The sequence below is a fragment of the Barbus barbus genome (genome assembly GCF_936440315.1).
Source record: "Barbus barbus genome assembly, chromosome: 39".
NCBI lineage: Eukaryota > Metazoa > Chordata > Actinopteri > Cypriniformes > Cyprinidae > Barbus > Barbus barbus.
In genome coordinates this window covers 11,470,595-11,486,919 of record NC_136717.1, presented here as the reverse complement: position 1 = coordinate 11,486,919, position 16,325 = coordinate 11,470,595, and the positions used below count along the sequence as shown (strand labels likewise).

General features: G+C 37.9%; 1 protein-coding gene across 3 annotated transcripts in view; it reads right to left on the bottom strand.

Moving 5' to 3' along the window:
* Positions 1-16,325, bottom strand: part of LOC306858260 (membrane-associated guanylate kinase, WW and PDZ domain-containing protein 2-like) — a 199,045-nt gene that overhangs the window by 41,403 nt on the left and 141,317 nt on the right. For all 3 annotated transcript variants that reach the window (XM_079398697.1, XM_079398698.1, XM_079398699.1), the window contains exons 8-10: positions 13,834-13,955; positions 9,872-10,054; positions 3,952-4,569 (exon numbers count right to left, since the gene is read on the bottom strand). In XM_079398697.1, the coding sequence (XP_079254823.1) occupies positions 3,952-4,569; positions 9,872-10,054; positions 13,834-13,955 (923 nt within the window). The remainder of the gene's footprint in view (positions 1-3,951; positions 4,570-9,871; positions 10,055-13,833; positions 13,956-16,325) is intronic.

Genomic DNA, 16,325 nt, shown 5'->3' with positions numbered 1-16,325 from the left:
CATTATGCCACACCAATAAAATAAAAATTACCACACATTATCTTTAGTGTTTGGTGGCATATTATGAAACTAGAAATGTTTTATAATCCGCCTGTGGAAAACAACTGCCAGTAGACAGCAACAACTCTGGATTGTGCTAAGAATTGTTTTTATTATTTATTTATTAATTTTTTATTATACACATTGTGCATTAACTTTGGTATTCCTACAATAAAACATGAAAACTAAATAAACTAAAACTAATAAAAAAATTGAAACTAACACTGATAGCCTTGATTAAACGAAACTAAACAGAATAATAATTAAAAAAAAGCATACTGTTCAAGTATATACAGTAGTAACAAAAAATGTTTGGGCACTTAAGTCACACTTAAACATATCTCAGTGTCACTGCATTAGGTAAACTATAAAACAGTGTAGTCAGGAAATAAATAACGCAAGAGATTAATACGCAAAAACGCATTCATTAATGCAATTATGAATATGTGAAATGTTTTTTTAGTCAAACATTTTGCTTTCAAAGTGTGTTTCTGCCATCCTTTTAAACTTTTTTTTGATAATTTATATAATGCAATCACATTTATATGTTTTTAAATGTTCATTAAATTTCCCAGTACCTTTTAGAATCAGTATAATTAGCACAATACTAGAAATGCTCCTACAATAATTATGCATGTATGCGCTTTGGAGAGCAATTGTGCTTCACACTGTATATATATATATATATATATATATATATATATATATGTATATATATATATATATATATATATATATGTATATATATGTATATATATATATATATATATATATATATATATATATGTATAATCCACCATACTGATCACTGGGGCTTAAAGGTGCAGTTTGTAGGATTTTGACTCTACTAAAGCATAAAAATACCATAATATGTTTGTAGATATTTAAGAAACATGCTAAGTTAACATACTTGTTTATCTGAAAAACAATGCTACAGTCAGTTATTCTCCTTTGAAAATGTGCATTCTGGCCCGGAATGTCTGTGTTATGGTTTGTGAAACCCAATTGTATTTCAGCATCCCGGAAAACACGGCGTATATGATTTTATTCATTGTCATGTGCGCTCGTTTCTGTTGTTGTTGTTAAACTGGCAGCCTGCCAAGTCTGAGGAGGACGGGCCTACATACAGCACCTTTAACAAGGATTTAATGTCTCTCTCGTTAACCTTTGACCTGCACTGACACAGAGGAGAGACATACTTCACATAAGCTCTCAAAAATACCTCTCTAGATCTTTCTTTTATTCACCTCATCTTTCCCATTTCCTTCCGATCACCCATCAGGGATGAATTCTCACATTATGCTGAAAATCTAACTCATTTTATTTCTCCAGTTCTAATTACTGTAAACAGAGAGTTTAAACCTTAGATGCAAAATACAGTGTCTCCTTCTCATTACTGTAACATGAAGATAATGTTGAAATATTTATGTATCATGGTAGTAGGGGTGTGCGATATGACGATTTTTGATCGTGGACGATAAAAATGTCTCCACGATCTGCTTTTTAAGAAATATCGTAGTATCGCGCTACCGCGCACATTGTCAAATACAGTTCTGGCGCCGCCGTCTCTATATACTGTACAACACGACATACAGCAGTAGAGTTACTCTGACAGGACACTGCACTTATTCGCTATCGCAAAAGTACATTATTTGCATACAAGCCTTGCTGGTTAAATGTTTAATTCGCGCGCTGGTCTGACCTGCGCTTGTTCTGAGCGCATACACCTGAAGCACGCGCACTAAAACGCCTGTCTAACAGCGCCTGATTACTCAACTAAGTTATATTTTGCGCTAATACTGTCAAAACACACAAGGTTTACATACAGACTGAGTTGGTTATCTCTAAAATTAAAGTAAATAGTTAAGAGAGAAACGGATGCGTGCCTGTACTGTATATTAGATGCGTGCAGCTCTTAAAGGGACAGGACACTAAACATGCTGTCGACTGTCATTAAAGGGATAGTTCACCTAAAATTAAATTTCTGTCATTATTTACTCAGTGGAAAACCAAACAGTTGCTGGTCCACATTGACTTTGATAGTAGGAAAGAAAAATCCTATGGAAGTCACTGAGGACCAGCAACTGTTTGGTTTTCCACCTTCTTCAAAATAGCATTTATGTTCAGCAGAAGAAAGAAACTCATTCCGGTTTAAAACAACTTTTGAGTAAATGATGATATAAAAATACAACATTATGACAGAATTGACAGACAGATGACAGAATATTAATTTGTGGGGAACTATTCATTTAACGTTAACAAAACAACAAAACGCAAAAGAGAAAAATCACTCACTATTCTTGACTGAAAAACTTTAATACAGTTGCTTTAGGAATCAGTCTATGTAGTGTTTTATTTTTATATTTGTTCATTCAATTTCATTGAATGCTCTGCTAAATACACCTATTGTACCTGGAAATAAAGCACTGTTTGTTTTATTTGTATATTATGTGTATTTGTAATATGTATCTTTGTTCTTATTTTTTAATAAGAAAAATAAAATAATGACAAAGATTTTTTATCTTCGCCCACTTTGGCCTAAATATCTGCCATGCATCTTTGTCTTTCTAGTTTGGCTGTAATGCTCAGACAACTTGTAAAACCAAAATAGTAAAACTAACAAAGAATCGTGATAAAAATCGTGAATCGTGATATTTCTATAAAAAATCGTGATATGATATTTTTCCCATATCGCCCACCCCTACATGGTAGCATTTGCTGTATTTCCTTTAAAGGAACACTCCACTTTTTTTGGAAATAGGCTCATTTTACAACTCCCCAAGAGTTAAACAGTTGAGTTTTACCATTTTTGAATCCATTCAGCCGATCTCCGGGTCTGGTGGTAGCACTTTTAGCTTAGCTTAGCATAGATCATTGAATCGGATTAGACCATTAGCATCTCGCTCAAAAATGGCCAAAGAGTTCTGATATTTTTCCTATTTAAAACTTGACTCTTCTGTAGTTACATCGTGTGCTAAGACCGACGGAAATTGAAAAGTTGCGATTTTCTAGGCTGATATGGCTAGGAACTATACTCTCGTTCCGGCGGAATAATCAAGGAACTTTGGCAGCAAATTTTCTTGATTATTACGCTGGAATGAGAGTATAGTTCCTAGCCATATCAGCTGTTAAAAAAGTCCTAATAGGAGATTACTCTTTATTTAATGCTATGATGCATTTCGCACTGTGTAATATTATTTAACTGCTTTGATGATTAAGATCTCTATCCCTTCCCTCTCTGTCCTGAATCTTTAATCTATATATTCCCTCGCTTTCCTTCTCCCTTTCTCTCTGGGTTATATCAGACACTCTGATTGCTACGGGTCATGAATCACACTGGCTCAAGCTGCTTTTAAAAAAGGCTTATATGTTCTCAGTCAAGGTGTCAGTTAGAGCTAAAGCCATTGAATGGCTTTTTTGTATTCAATACTAAAATATTTTGAATGAGCTGCTTTTCTGCAGTATAGACAGGTGCACGAGGATTGGCTTTTACTGCCTTTTCATTTACTATGAATGACTCACAAATAATCTGGGCATAAAAAAAACAACAACAACAACAGTGAGTGCTTCCAACTGCAATTAGAGAACAAATTATATGCTTTCTGGGCTCTGACATGCTGGACAGGCTGTACGCATACACACGATTCTTGAGTACTAAAACAGACAAAACAAGCTATACTAAAAAACATGATTTGTCATAGAATTAAATTTAATTAATCTACTAAACATGTTCAGAGATAGTCACCTAAAGTTTGTTTTAACATCCATTTTCTCTCAAATGTGTGTTTTTTTCACCCGTCAACCCATATTGCTGTGAGATATTACATTAATATGTCAAATACTTAATATGAATATCCATATCCATATTTAAGGTCGTGGAAAAACCCCAAAAACATTTAAAAGCCTCCTTACCTGCCCCTCCTCTCTGCACAACCAGCGTGGCCTCCGCCCCAACAGGACACTCTTTTAGCAGCTCCACCACCTGTGTGTGTGACAGCGTTAGCGCGGATTGCTGGTTAATTTCCACAATCAGATCACCCTCGCACAGCCCCGGGCATCCCTGCGCCTCCAGGATCTGCTTCACCCGCTGTCCTCCATTACAGTCTGCTATGGTGAATCCAAACCCATCCGCCCCTTTCACCATGGTAACCGTTAACAACTCTCCTCCGGCTGCTCCTGAAGACGCCATTGAGACGCTGTCCTCCAGCGGTCCCGCATCCAGGTGGGTGTCTCCAGGGTGAGGCTGCACCAACGTCGCTTGCATTGGGTCGACGAAACGAGCGGTGCGGGAGATGTACTCCATGTAGCTGTCGTAGCTATTCCGTCCGTTGACCAGCAGAGAGCGATCAATTAGGCTGAGGGGGGACAGCAAAGTGTTGGCTGCGTCTTCCGGGTCGTATGGAAGCGGGTAACCCCTGCAAAGGACGAGGGTTACGCTTTGTCCAATTGGCACCGACTGGAAAAGCTTCACCACGTCAGCGTGGGTGGTGCCCAGGACGCAGACATCGTTAATGTAGACAATCACATCTCCTGGAAAACAATTAAACACAAGGAAAGATATATTAGCATATGTTAACTTTGGTAGGTATATATACAGACCAGAAGCCAAGGCTGATTCAAAAGGTAGGTTAAATATAATTATACTTGTTTACAAGATACCACATTCCCAGAAAGCATTGCAATGAGCACAGTGATAAAATGGATCCAAGATGGATGAGTCAAAAAATGTTGATTCTTGTATTTGATTCAGTTAAGAAAAGTACTGATACAAGTTCATTATAAATAATAATTACAAATCAACTATGCGTCTATTATTTGTGTGTATTTTTGTGCTTATGGGTGCTAACCCTCATGAAAATTAACCATAGGTTTACAGATAAAACCATGGTTACTATAGTTAAACCATGGTAAATTTCCAAAAAATTTACCAAAAATGTTTTCTACACTAACCATAGTTGTATTTGCATGGTATTTGCAGTAAAATTGTGGTTATAAAAATGGTAATCAATACACCAAAGGACCATGGTTACTATATTTTTACTACAATAAAACCATGGTTAATTTTCATACGGTAAGTCATTAGTTTAACAACACGCAATAATGTCAAAATACCAAGTTTGACTATCCACTCCATTAGTTCTGTGTGTATTTTTGTGCCAATAAGAATGTGGAGCCATTAGCTTAGCAACACGCTACTATCAAACCAACTATTTTGACTATCTGCACAATTTATTTGTGTGTAGGGGAGAGCGGGGCACAAAGTAACACTTTTTGACTTTCTCAAATTGTGTAAATCCACTTCGTGTTCAGAGTATAATTTTTTATCCGCAGTAATTTCACACTTTTCTAGTACAAATATGTCGCTTTGTTTCATAAATACAGTGTATACGCTTTTCTTTATTTCTTTATTTAAGTGAAATGTGACAACATGCCCCGTAGGTGGGGTACATTGTAACAGCTAAGGGGCACTTTGTAACGACCATATGACAGCCTAAAATGTTATCTGATCTTATGAAAAAAAAATACAAGACAAACTAAAATATTTTGTCAATAAAATAAAATATTTATTTTAAATAAAATAATGGCATTTAATAATTGAAAGTAATCTGATTTTTGAATTTGACAATGAACATATTGTAAGCATGCCTGGGACGGCCCATATAAACGAGCCAAAATGCATTCCATGTCTTGAAATAATAATATCTGAACATTAAACAATGATTGTCAGTCTTTATTCACCTGTTTCTCGTCGTTTCTCATTAAAATGTATTAAAGTAAATAGTGTGAATTACATCGCTAATGTCATAGATTAGCACGGCAGGGCAGATTGTACCGCAGTGTTACAACTTACCCCATCTGAGCAACTTTCATTTAAAACCGGTTAGTGTCTTCTGCTAGCTATCGAAACTGATAAATAACAGATTGGAGATTAAAATAATAGCAGATTTGTCGCATTTTAAATTAGTAATAAAAACTGAGATGAAAAGTTTACTTAAGCCAGAAATATAATTTTACTATGGTAAAATAAATGTTCAGCGATATCTTCAAAATACTTTTGAATTTTGGCACACTTTTTCCCCCTATATAATGTTGATATGGTAACTAGTAAATACTGTAAATTTGGTTATGCTAGCATGTGTGGAAATATAAAAAAAAAACGTGTGTTACAACTAACCCCGCGTTACTTTGTGCCCCGTGCTCCCCTACTGTGTATTGTTGTGCTTATTAGTGCTAATTCATTAACTTAGCAATATGCTAATGTCAAAATATCAAGCTTGACTATCTGCTTCATTAGTTGTGTGAGCTGTGTATTTTTGTGCCAATGAGAATGTGGAGCCATTAGCTTAGCAGCACATTAATATTAAACTAAATATTTTGAAGATTATGCTCCATTATTTGTGTGTGCTGTGTATTGTTGTGCTTATGAGAGTGCTAAGTCATTAGCTTAGCAACATGCTAAAATTAAACTATACATTTTGACTGAAATGCTAGTAAAGTTTCTATCATAATTTGGAACCAAGAATGATCTAACAGCTGGATATACTGAAACCCCCCCCCCCCCCCCCCCCCCCAGAAAATGGTAGGTTTATCCATTTGATTTTTTCCATTCTTATTTTGAAACTTATTTTTGAACGCTATCTCATTAGGGCTGTTTAGGTTTGGTTCCAACTTCTCATTAAATACCATTAGTACTCCTTTAAGATTTTTTTTTAACTAGAGGAGTCAAATCTCCTGTGTGCTTTACATGAAAAGCACCATTTGTGTGGCTCGCTGCCTGTGCAGAATGTTCCAAATCAATCGTTTTGCCCAACAAAAAAGAAAACTGACAGCAAAACAGCTCTAGTTTTTGGAACAGAGCTATTGAGGGGAAAATACTTTACCCAATAAGTATAGTCTGTCTAATCAGGATGAAAAACTTTCCCCCAATTTGCAACGATTGCAGTCATCCAATATTTATTCATGTCGTCTCCCCTGGCAACTGTGACAATTACAGCACACCAGTTGAAGGAACAGTTTGAGGGACCTACTCAATCCTTTTCTCAATCCTAAAGTATCGCCATGCCTCAGGACTTCATTGTGATCTTCACTTCCCTTTTATCAAGAAGTTTACCAGTCCTTCCGATGTTTGTACACTCATTCAATTTGCCGGAATGTGAAATCAAGCTTGCGTTAACAATTGCGTAAACGTTGAATATGTTTCGGGACAAATATAGGGTTTGCCCTCCAACTTTGAATGCTGAAAAATAATTAAATATGAAAAATTTCAATTATTATGGAAATGAGACGATGCTCAATATTCCAGCAAATGTGGCGAATGCATTTGTGGGGTAAATAAGATCACGGGGTCTCACCCGGTGTGTCTGTTGTGCTACAAGTTTCCTGGAGATATTTCATGCAGTGCCGTACGCGTCTATCGATAGGCTTGTCCCCTCCTGACTGTTGTGTGTTGTGTGCAGGAATTTTAATTAATCTCAGTAAATACGTTCGACATTTGCCTAGAGCCTCTGGTGTTCCAATCAATAATTTCACATGCTTCCAGAGAGCAAATGATATCGGTATGACCTCGCTGTTTCACACCTAGCTTTATGTCAGCATCAATCTTGGCCGAAGCTCCACAGCGCAAACCAGATCACTGCTCTCCCACAAACAAGACATTATCATCCACTTAAAATTCAAACTTCGAAAATTCAAAAACTCCCATGTTATGTTCTGCTTCCTTATAATGATGACACTGGATAGTAAGAGCCACTAAAATTCAAAACTCAAAATAAGGCTGGGTTATAGCTATCACCTTTTATGTGACTAGTATGAGAGCATTTAAATAGAGATGTATTAATAGTGTGTCTGATTTAAACATTAATAGCAAAAATGTGCAGTAAGTTTAATTCATATGGCCAGTTTCAATTAACCTAATTATTCATTCAGATGGGCCTTGCGCAGGATTTTTGTCATGTATTAAGATATATTTATTAAAGGATATTTTGATTTGTTTATTGCTACTTATTGTTGTATTAAAATTAAAATTCTTAAATATTTTTCTTCTTCATTTAATGACAATCAGCGTGACAAACATGCCTTTAGTGATTTTAATTACAATTTTACTATTTTAGTTCTTACATTAAACATTTTTTAATTTTACTGGGCTGAAATTATACTTTATATAATTACTCTTCTATGTCATGAAAAATTTTTATGCTGACATTAAGATTATTTTTTCCATGTAGAAAAATGAAATTGCAATATAAAAATATGTTAACTATTAAACTTATTAAATATTAAATATATCAATATATAATGCTGTATCAAATATATATATTAATAAAAAAAACAATACACTCTGAACTACAGTCTTGTTCTGAATAGAAAGAGGGGCTGTGTAAAACTAATGACAGTGAGACAACATAAGAGGTGCTCTGGGAGCAAACGTCTGAGACATCTCATGTCTGTGCATGCATGGAAACCCAGAGGAGCACTGCTCTGTGACTGGCATTCAAAACAAACACAATCAATACTCAATCCCCTAAACATCGCTGCTGAGCCACAATTGACATTCTATACAAATGAAGCTCTTAACATCAATTGCAGAGATCCTCCAGCAGGTGTATGACTTGTGTGCTTCCTGTCCCTCGGCAGCACAGTGGTGCACCTGATTCAACTCATTATCTGCTTGTTAAGTTCTTTATGAGAGGACTCGGGCACAGCTGTGAGGGGCAGATTAAACACCAACACAGCAGAGGCATCTATAGTGGGCGTGGATGGGGTGGATGGCAGGACTCTAAGACGCAGGAAGTGAAGGATGTCACACAGCAAATCCCAGCACTCTGCATTGCTGTGGTGATGCAGGTCTGATTAATTATTAAATAAGAATTTTATTATCATTTGTGGTCTCAAAATAATATCATGTGCCTGTTACATTTTGCCAGGTTGAAACAGGAAGTTTGTGTAGAACATATAAAAAATAGCCAATAGTCTGTTTTTCATCCTCATTCTAGAGTCCATCTGATTTGTGTGGTGAAGGATGAATTTTTGTCAGGTTTTTATTGGCTAAAAACTAATTTCGGAGTACATTAGCATACAGATTAGCCTCAAAGCTTACACACGTTGACTAAAATCAACAAAACTCAAATTTTAATTACAGGGTCTTCAAAAGTAATATTCCCCAACAACAGTGATGGTCATGTTCTGTATGTATGTCCATATGTGAAGGACGTTTGTGTCTGTGTTTGATTTCCTCTCCGATCTCCCTAATCCAGCAAAATTGAATATTTCACACTGGCGTAACCTGAAGCTCTTCCACAGCACTGTCTGAGTGTGTGTATGACTGCAAAACAGCTTAAGTAGGACAAGGAGTCCAGAGGGAGCATGAAGGGTGGAAGAGAGGAGCAGAAAGGAGAGGAAAGGAGCAAAAAGGATAATTTCCAGAACTACCAACAACAATAATACAATAAAACGGCATCATGGGAGACGCATTGACTATGTCCTGAACTCTGCGTTCATACATCATTTCAATGTTGATGTATGTGTGTGTGAGTAATGCTGCCGCAGTCACACTCCTACTAGGCTGAACAGGAGTTACAGGGTTCATAAAGCACCTCTGTGATTAATAGACACGTGGCCTGCTGTGGATGGCACACAAAGCCAAGAAATACACTGTTCGTAAATGCACTATCAACCAATAAAATGACAGATTCACACCGCAACCTCAGCAGTAGTGTGGGCACTACTGAGATTGAGAAAAGACTGGGCAGCTGGAAGCTCTGTTTGAGTGTGAATAGCACATTAGAGCCGTTCAAACATCGACCTGCAAGTGTGTGTGTGTGTGTGTGTTTACCTGTAGCCATTTTCCCATCCTGTGCAGCAGGCCCATCTGGTATGACACTTTTGACCTGTAGGAACTCATCCGGTTCGTCACCCCCGATGATAGTGAAACCAAATCCCATGTTGCTTTTCTGCAGGGCTGTCGACAGAAAGCTGCCCTTCAGCTGCGTGGGGTCCCGTGTGAACAGAGGCTTCTCTGCCAGGGTGAAGAAATGCAGATAGAAACATGAGAATTTAATCACGCAGAAGATATCCAGAAATTAATGGGTTATATTGTAAAAGCCACATCACATCACACTGGGGAATTTTGGGTAGAAGGCCAAGCGCTCTGCTTGCAGCCAAACATACAAGAGCAGAGTGGAACATGATGGCTTGTTTTTTGCTCAAACCTCACTTTTGGCTCTTTAAACGTACTCCAATGTTACACTCAACAGTGTTTAGCCCTGTCCAGGGCCGTCTCTCGGGACAGCCAAGACTTAAGCAAAAAAAAGCCAGGAGAAGAACCAGCACAGGCAGAGCGGTTCTTCTGCTCTCTCAGAGCGGAGAAAAGCAGTCTTGAAAACCGTTCTGGAGAAGCCATTTCGCTGTAACCACACACCAACAAGGACTTTTGTACTGAAGAGCTGCTTCTTCAAAACTGAAGAGATGCCTACTTCAGTACACAGTATGGAGTTACAAGATGCCAGCCATAGTCACTCCATCTCACTTTCCTAGTTGAGAGTTTCTTAAGTTTTTTTTAAGCATGATCTTGGCCAAGTCTAGTCCTTTAGCAGTTTCTGCCATGCGTTTTTAGGGACAATAGCTGGTCCAGGTACCCTGCTGAAAGACCAGCATGAATTTTGTTTGTTTGGTGCTGGTCCAGCTGGTGAACAAGCAACAACAAAACATCTGGTACAGCTGACTGACCAAAGTAGCTTTGTTTGTTAATATACATAATGGGGATGTTAGTTGTTAGGCTGTCTGGATGATCTTAAAGTCAACATAAAATGGCATTCACCAGGACTTCATTTTGTCTATCGGGAGTTGATTGGATCTTGAAAAGAGGTGTTAGTGTTCGTGTGACAATTTCAGAGACGGTTTTGGGGCATTAACTGTCAGTAAGCATAGATCTGTGTATATTGCTTTCAAAATATATGACATAAATTATGTATAGATCATTATATTAAACTTAATTCTAATAGAACTTCAATATTAAAAGTGTTAAATATTAAAGCTTAAGCTGAATGCTAAAGAAAAAATATCCAGATAAAAAAATCTGACTAGTTGACCCTCACAAATCAACTAGTTGGATGTTATTGGTTACTTGGCGACCATCCTCTACTAGATAATTGACCTTGTGGAATCAATAAGCATATTTTATAAACCAGCATGCCGAACGTATGATGGCGACCAGTTATGTTCAGCAGGGTAGGTGGACTTATGAGTATCCTGGAAGCGCAGGCAAAAAGTAAAACACAAAACCAAAAAAAAAAAAAAAAAAACAACAACAAAAAGTCTTCAGTGGTTTAGAAACTGAGGGAATGTTCCTTTGAGGACTATGCAAAAATAGGCCAGGCAAACAGACTCCTGCTGAAGTCCTATCTTGCACAAGGGGGCGCCGGTCTAGGGACGTACCATGCAGTCCAAACACACCGGCCCGGTACAGGGGGGCCTCGGACAGGTCAGTGAGACTGTGAGAGCGCTCGGGAGCGGGACCCACGTATGCCAGTCTGGCCCTGGGTAAGGTGGCAGAGGAGGGGCTCTCCTCCACTGTTACAGAGAAGAAAAATCCTCAACTCACACAGGAAATCAAGAAATTTCATTGAAGGATACAAGGTTGGTCTACCATGGACACAGAATATTTACATTTCTACAAGAGTTCTTGGGTGATTTTGCCAACTTCAACATCCTTGTTGAACCTGGAACAACATTCCCAACACAGATTTTAGAACTAGGTTTAGATCTGGCACAGGGCTTGAGTTGGAGCCTCAACTCACACAGGAAATCGATAAATGGTGTTAAAAGATACAGAGTTGACCTACTATGAACATAAAAGAGTTACATTTCAATTGGAAATCCAGGGTGAGTTTGCCAAGTTGAACATTCTTGTTGGTCCTGGAACAATGTTCCTAACAATTGGATTTTAGGGTTAAGGATTGGGTTGAAGCTTCACGGACATTACCATCCTATCATTTTCCCTTTGGTTATGGGGGTGGTTATAGTTAGGGTAAGGTTTAGGAATAGGCTTAGGACCGGTTTCAGGGCAAACAAAGGATATTGAGCCAGGAACTTGGCAAACTGTGGTTGTCACAAGGGTTGATGATCTACTAATGAAGGATGAAGCTTTCCTGTAGAATAAAGTAGTACACTCTGAATTGGTCTACATTTAACATCTGAGCATCTGAGAGACTGAACACCCAGATCAAGCATATGCTTTTTCAGTCCTCTATGGTCTATTTATGCTAAAATCTTAAGCTACTGAACCTCTCTCTTTTGGACACAAGATCAGACACTACATGCCCAACAGTATGTGGACACCCCCTTTAAATGAACCACTTTGACTAGGGGTCTAATGAAAACAACAGCTACATTAAATGTGTATCAGTCACATACATATGTGGTGTTCAGATGCCCAAATGTAACACTTTGGCCATATAGTGTAGGTATGTTGGAGGTTTTCAGTGCAGCATGCTCTCTCTGAAAGATGGACTGAAACAAGGTAGAGAAAGTTCTTCTTGTTTACGCCATTCTGGCTGAACATACTTTGTCTCTTACCTTCATGTGGGTAATAGCATGACCATGCTGAATACATTAACAGGAATTATTGCAAGAATCGCTTCTAACCATAATCAGTCCAAGGTCATATTATGAAAGGATACACATTCTCAATGGATAACTGAGTCTCAAAGAAAACAGGAAGCATTCAGGCTTAGCTCGAATAGACTGTACAGGTAGATTTAGAGGATTAGTTTATGCAAAAATTTAATTTCTGTCATTATTTCATGTCCGTCCAAACTTGAACAATTTTCTTGCTTTAATGGAACAAAAAAGATTGTTTTTTGAAATGTACTGGCTGTTTTTTTCCCAAGCAATTACTAAGAATGGAGAATAAAGCTTTCGAACTTCAAAAAGGATGCAACAGTATTGTGAATGTATAAAATCAGTCCACATGACTTGTGTTTCTTTTACAAACAAGAAGACTTACTTCGTACAGTGATGAAAGTTCTTGAGAGAATCAGTTATGTGCAATCTACAAATAAATGTTGCCAATAAATCAGATGATCAGGTTAAAAGAAGCAGTTAGAATGATTTGTGCACAAATCAGAGTGATTTGTTTCTCAACTTTAGTTTACTGACTCAATGATCCAGTCACAGTGGTTAACAGCTCACCTGAGGGGAACATATTCAGGGAATAATGACTTTTACAGAAAACTGGCTTCGCTGATAGTATATAAAATCCTATGGATACTTTTTGATATTTGATACTTTTTTGATGCTTTAAATTCAGTTAACATTCATTGTAAGTGCACAGAAAAAAGACAAGTTCTTCAAAATGTCTTGTTTTTGTTCCAAGAAAGTCAGTTAGTTTTTGGAAAAACATGACCTGTAAATATTGACAGAGATTTCATTCTTGGGTGAAGTAAAATGAATCATACCAAAGGTTTGGCTGTAAGGAAGTAATATTCTGAACAATAATAAGTTCACACACAGATGGTGCACTACCAAAGACAATGTCTGAGCTTAGCTGTGTTACTATAGAGACACTGACATCACAGGAGAAATATAATAATAGTCATGAATATCAAACCTCAATCAACAGTTTCAGCAGATTTGATGTTAAACATGTCACTGCATGGAGAGCAGATAAGTGTTATTAAGATGTCTTCGGTGTGTGGTTGGAAACACCATGATGATTTAATCGGATTTGCACTGATTTGCATTAGTACCACACTGTTATTTTTTGGATATCAGTATTGGATATCAATAATACTTTACCTCTGTAGACGGTAGGTAGGGGGAGAGAGGACAAGCCCTGACTCTGCATCTGCTGCTGTTGTTGCTGTCTTCTCTTGGCCTCTAGAACTGGATTCTCAAACTGAGTCCTTCGGTTTATGTGACTGCAATCAGAAATCCAGAAACAGAGACTCATTCAAGTGCATTTCTTGAGTGACTACTTAATAGGACATGCTTATCCAATATATAAGCAATCTAGCTAGCTGCCTTGCTGTCTACTGCCTACACAGGTAGCATTTTAACTGAAGTAACTGATCTGCAACACTCTATATAGGCAGCAGCTATGCACTCCAAATAGACAGTGATTATTATGCAAAGTGCATGGGAGACTCGACTCTCAATTGATTCTAATGTGCCTGTCTGTCACATCCAACTGCCCAATATCTGTAGACTGGCTCTGACTTTGGGCAACAAGTGTTGACATCGTCCAAATTGAAAATTGGGGCAAACATATGGGCAAATTTTGTGTAGTGTATTCCAGCTAACAACATGCTAACGATTAGGGCTGGGTTTTAACACAAATTTCATGATTCGATTCAATTCTGATTCACAAGATTGCAATTTGATTCCATTTCTGATTCGATTCAAAATTGATTATCTCGGATATATCAGGTACAGTACATGCCAGATTTTTGTCTTTTTAAATGTACATTTCAACAGTGGCTGGATTTATTCATACTACATAAATTAAACACTGAAAAAGAGTAAAAATTATAATGAATATGTTATATGGTGCATATATTTATAAAATGCTCCTCTCTAGATTTCATGTGCCTCATTTATAAAATGTTTTGTAAAAATTTGATCTTAAGATCATCTTTCAAATATGCATAGCGTGATTCACAGAACGAACGTATGCATGAAAACGCACGTATGCCTCTCTTTCTGATGTGAAATCTATGAATCTTGAACGATCTTGAACTTGCGGGCAACTAAATGGTTTCAGCTCTATGCCTTGTAAACAACTCCTAATTAATGTCATTAACATATAAAAGATCACCAGTCATCGCCCAAATCCTATAATTTACGGCAGGGGGCTGCAAGAACAGATTACATTTCCAAAAACCTGCAGTGCTCCGACAAGAAAAAGTGTGTACGTCTGCTCAGATCCTGACGTGACGCTAAGCACTTTTCCACGTCAAAGGCAGTTTTTACAAATATGAGCGTTGGCCTGGATTTAAGTGCATGCACACTCTAAGATCAAATCTGTGCATACACACACTTTATAAATGAGGCCCCATTTCTCTAGCTGAATAATGACTGTATGGTCATCAAATATGTTTTTTTCTGAGGTAAATGTGATGTTATGTGACATTGTTTACAAGCTGTTATAGTGACGTCTTTTTTTATTAATTATTAATTATTTAACTGAGCTTACATATGCATTCTGGATATGTAACTTGTATATATGTACAGTATCACACAGAAGTGAGTACACCCCTCACATTTTTGTAAATATTTTATTACATCTTTTCATGTGACAACACTGAAGAAATTACACTTTGCTACAATGTAAAGTAGTGAGCTTGTATAACAGTGTAAATTTGCTGTCCCCTCAAAATAACTCAACACACAGCCATTTCTAAACCGCTGGCCACAAAAGTGAGTACACCCCTAGGTGAAAATGTCTAAATTGGGCCCAAAGTTTCAATATTTTGTGTGGCCACCATTATTTTCCAGCACTGCCTTAACCCTCTTGGGCATGGAGTTCACCAGAGCTTCACAGGTTGCCACTGGAGTCCTCTTCCACTCCTCCATGATGACATTACTGAGCTGGTGGATGTTAGAGACCTTACACTCCTCCACCTTAGGTTTGAGGTGCCCCACAGATGCTCAATAGTGTTCAGGTCTGGAGACATGCTTGGCCAGTCCATCACCAGTCTTGGAGGAGTGTTTGGGGTCGTTATCATGTTGGAATACTGCCCTGCGGCCCAGTCTCCGAAGGGAGGGGATCATGCTCTGCTTCAGTATGTTGGCATTCATGGTTCCCTCAATGAACTGTAACTCCTCAGTGCCGGCAGCACTCATGCATCCCCAGATCATGACACCATGGCGTTGCTGGCAGCACTCATACGTCTATTTCCCAAACACAACGCTGAGCGCGTGCACTCAACTTCTTTAGTCGACCATTGCGAGGCCTGTTCTGAGTGGAACCTGTCCTGTTAAACCGCTGTATGGTCTTGGCCACCGTGCTGCAGCTCAGTTTCAGGGTCTTGGCAATCTTCTTATAACCTACGACATATTTATGTAGAGAAACAATTCTTTTTTTCAGATCCTCGGAGAGTTCTTTGCCATGAGGTGCCATGTTGAACTTCCAGTGACCAGTATGAGAGAGTGATAGCGATAACACCAAATTTAACACACCTACTCCCCATTCACACCTGAGACCTTGTAACACCAATGAGTCACATGACACAGGGGAGAGAAAATGGCTAATTGGGCCCAATTTGGACATTTTACCTTAGGGGTGTATT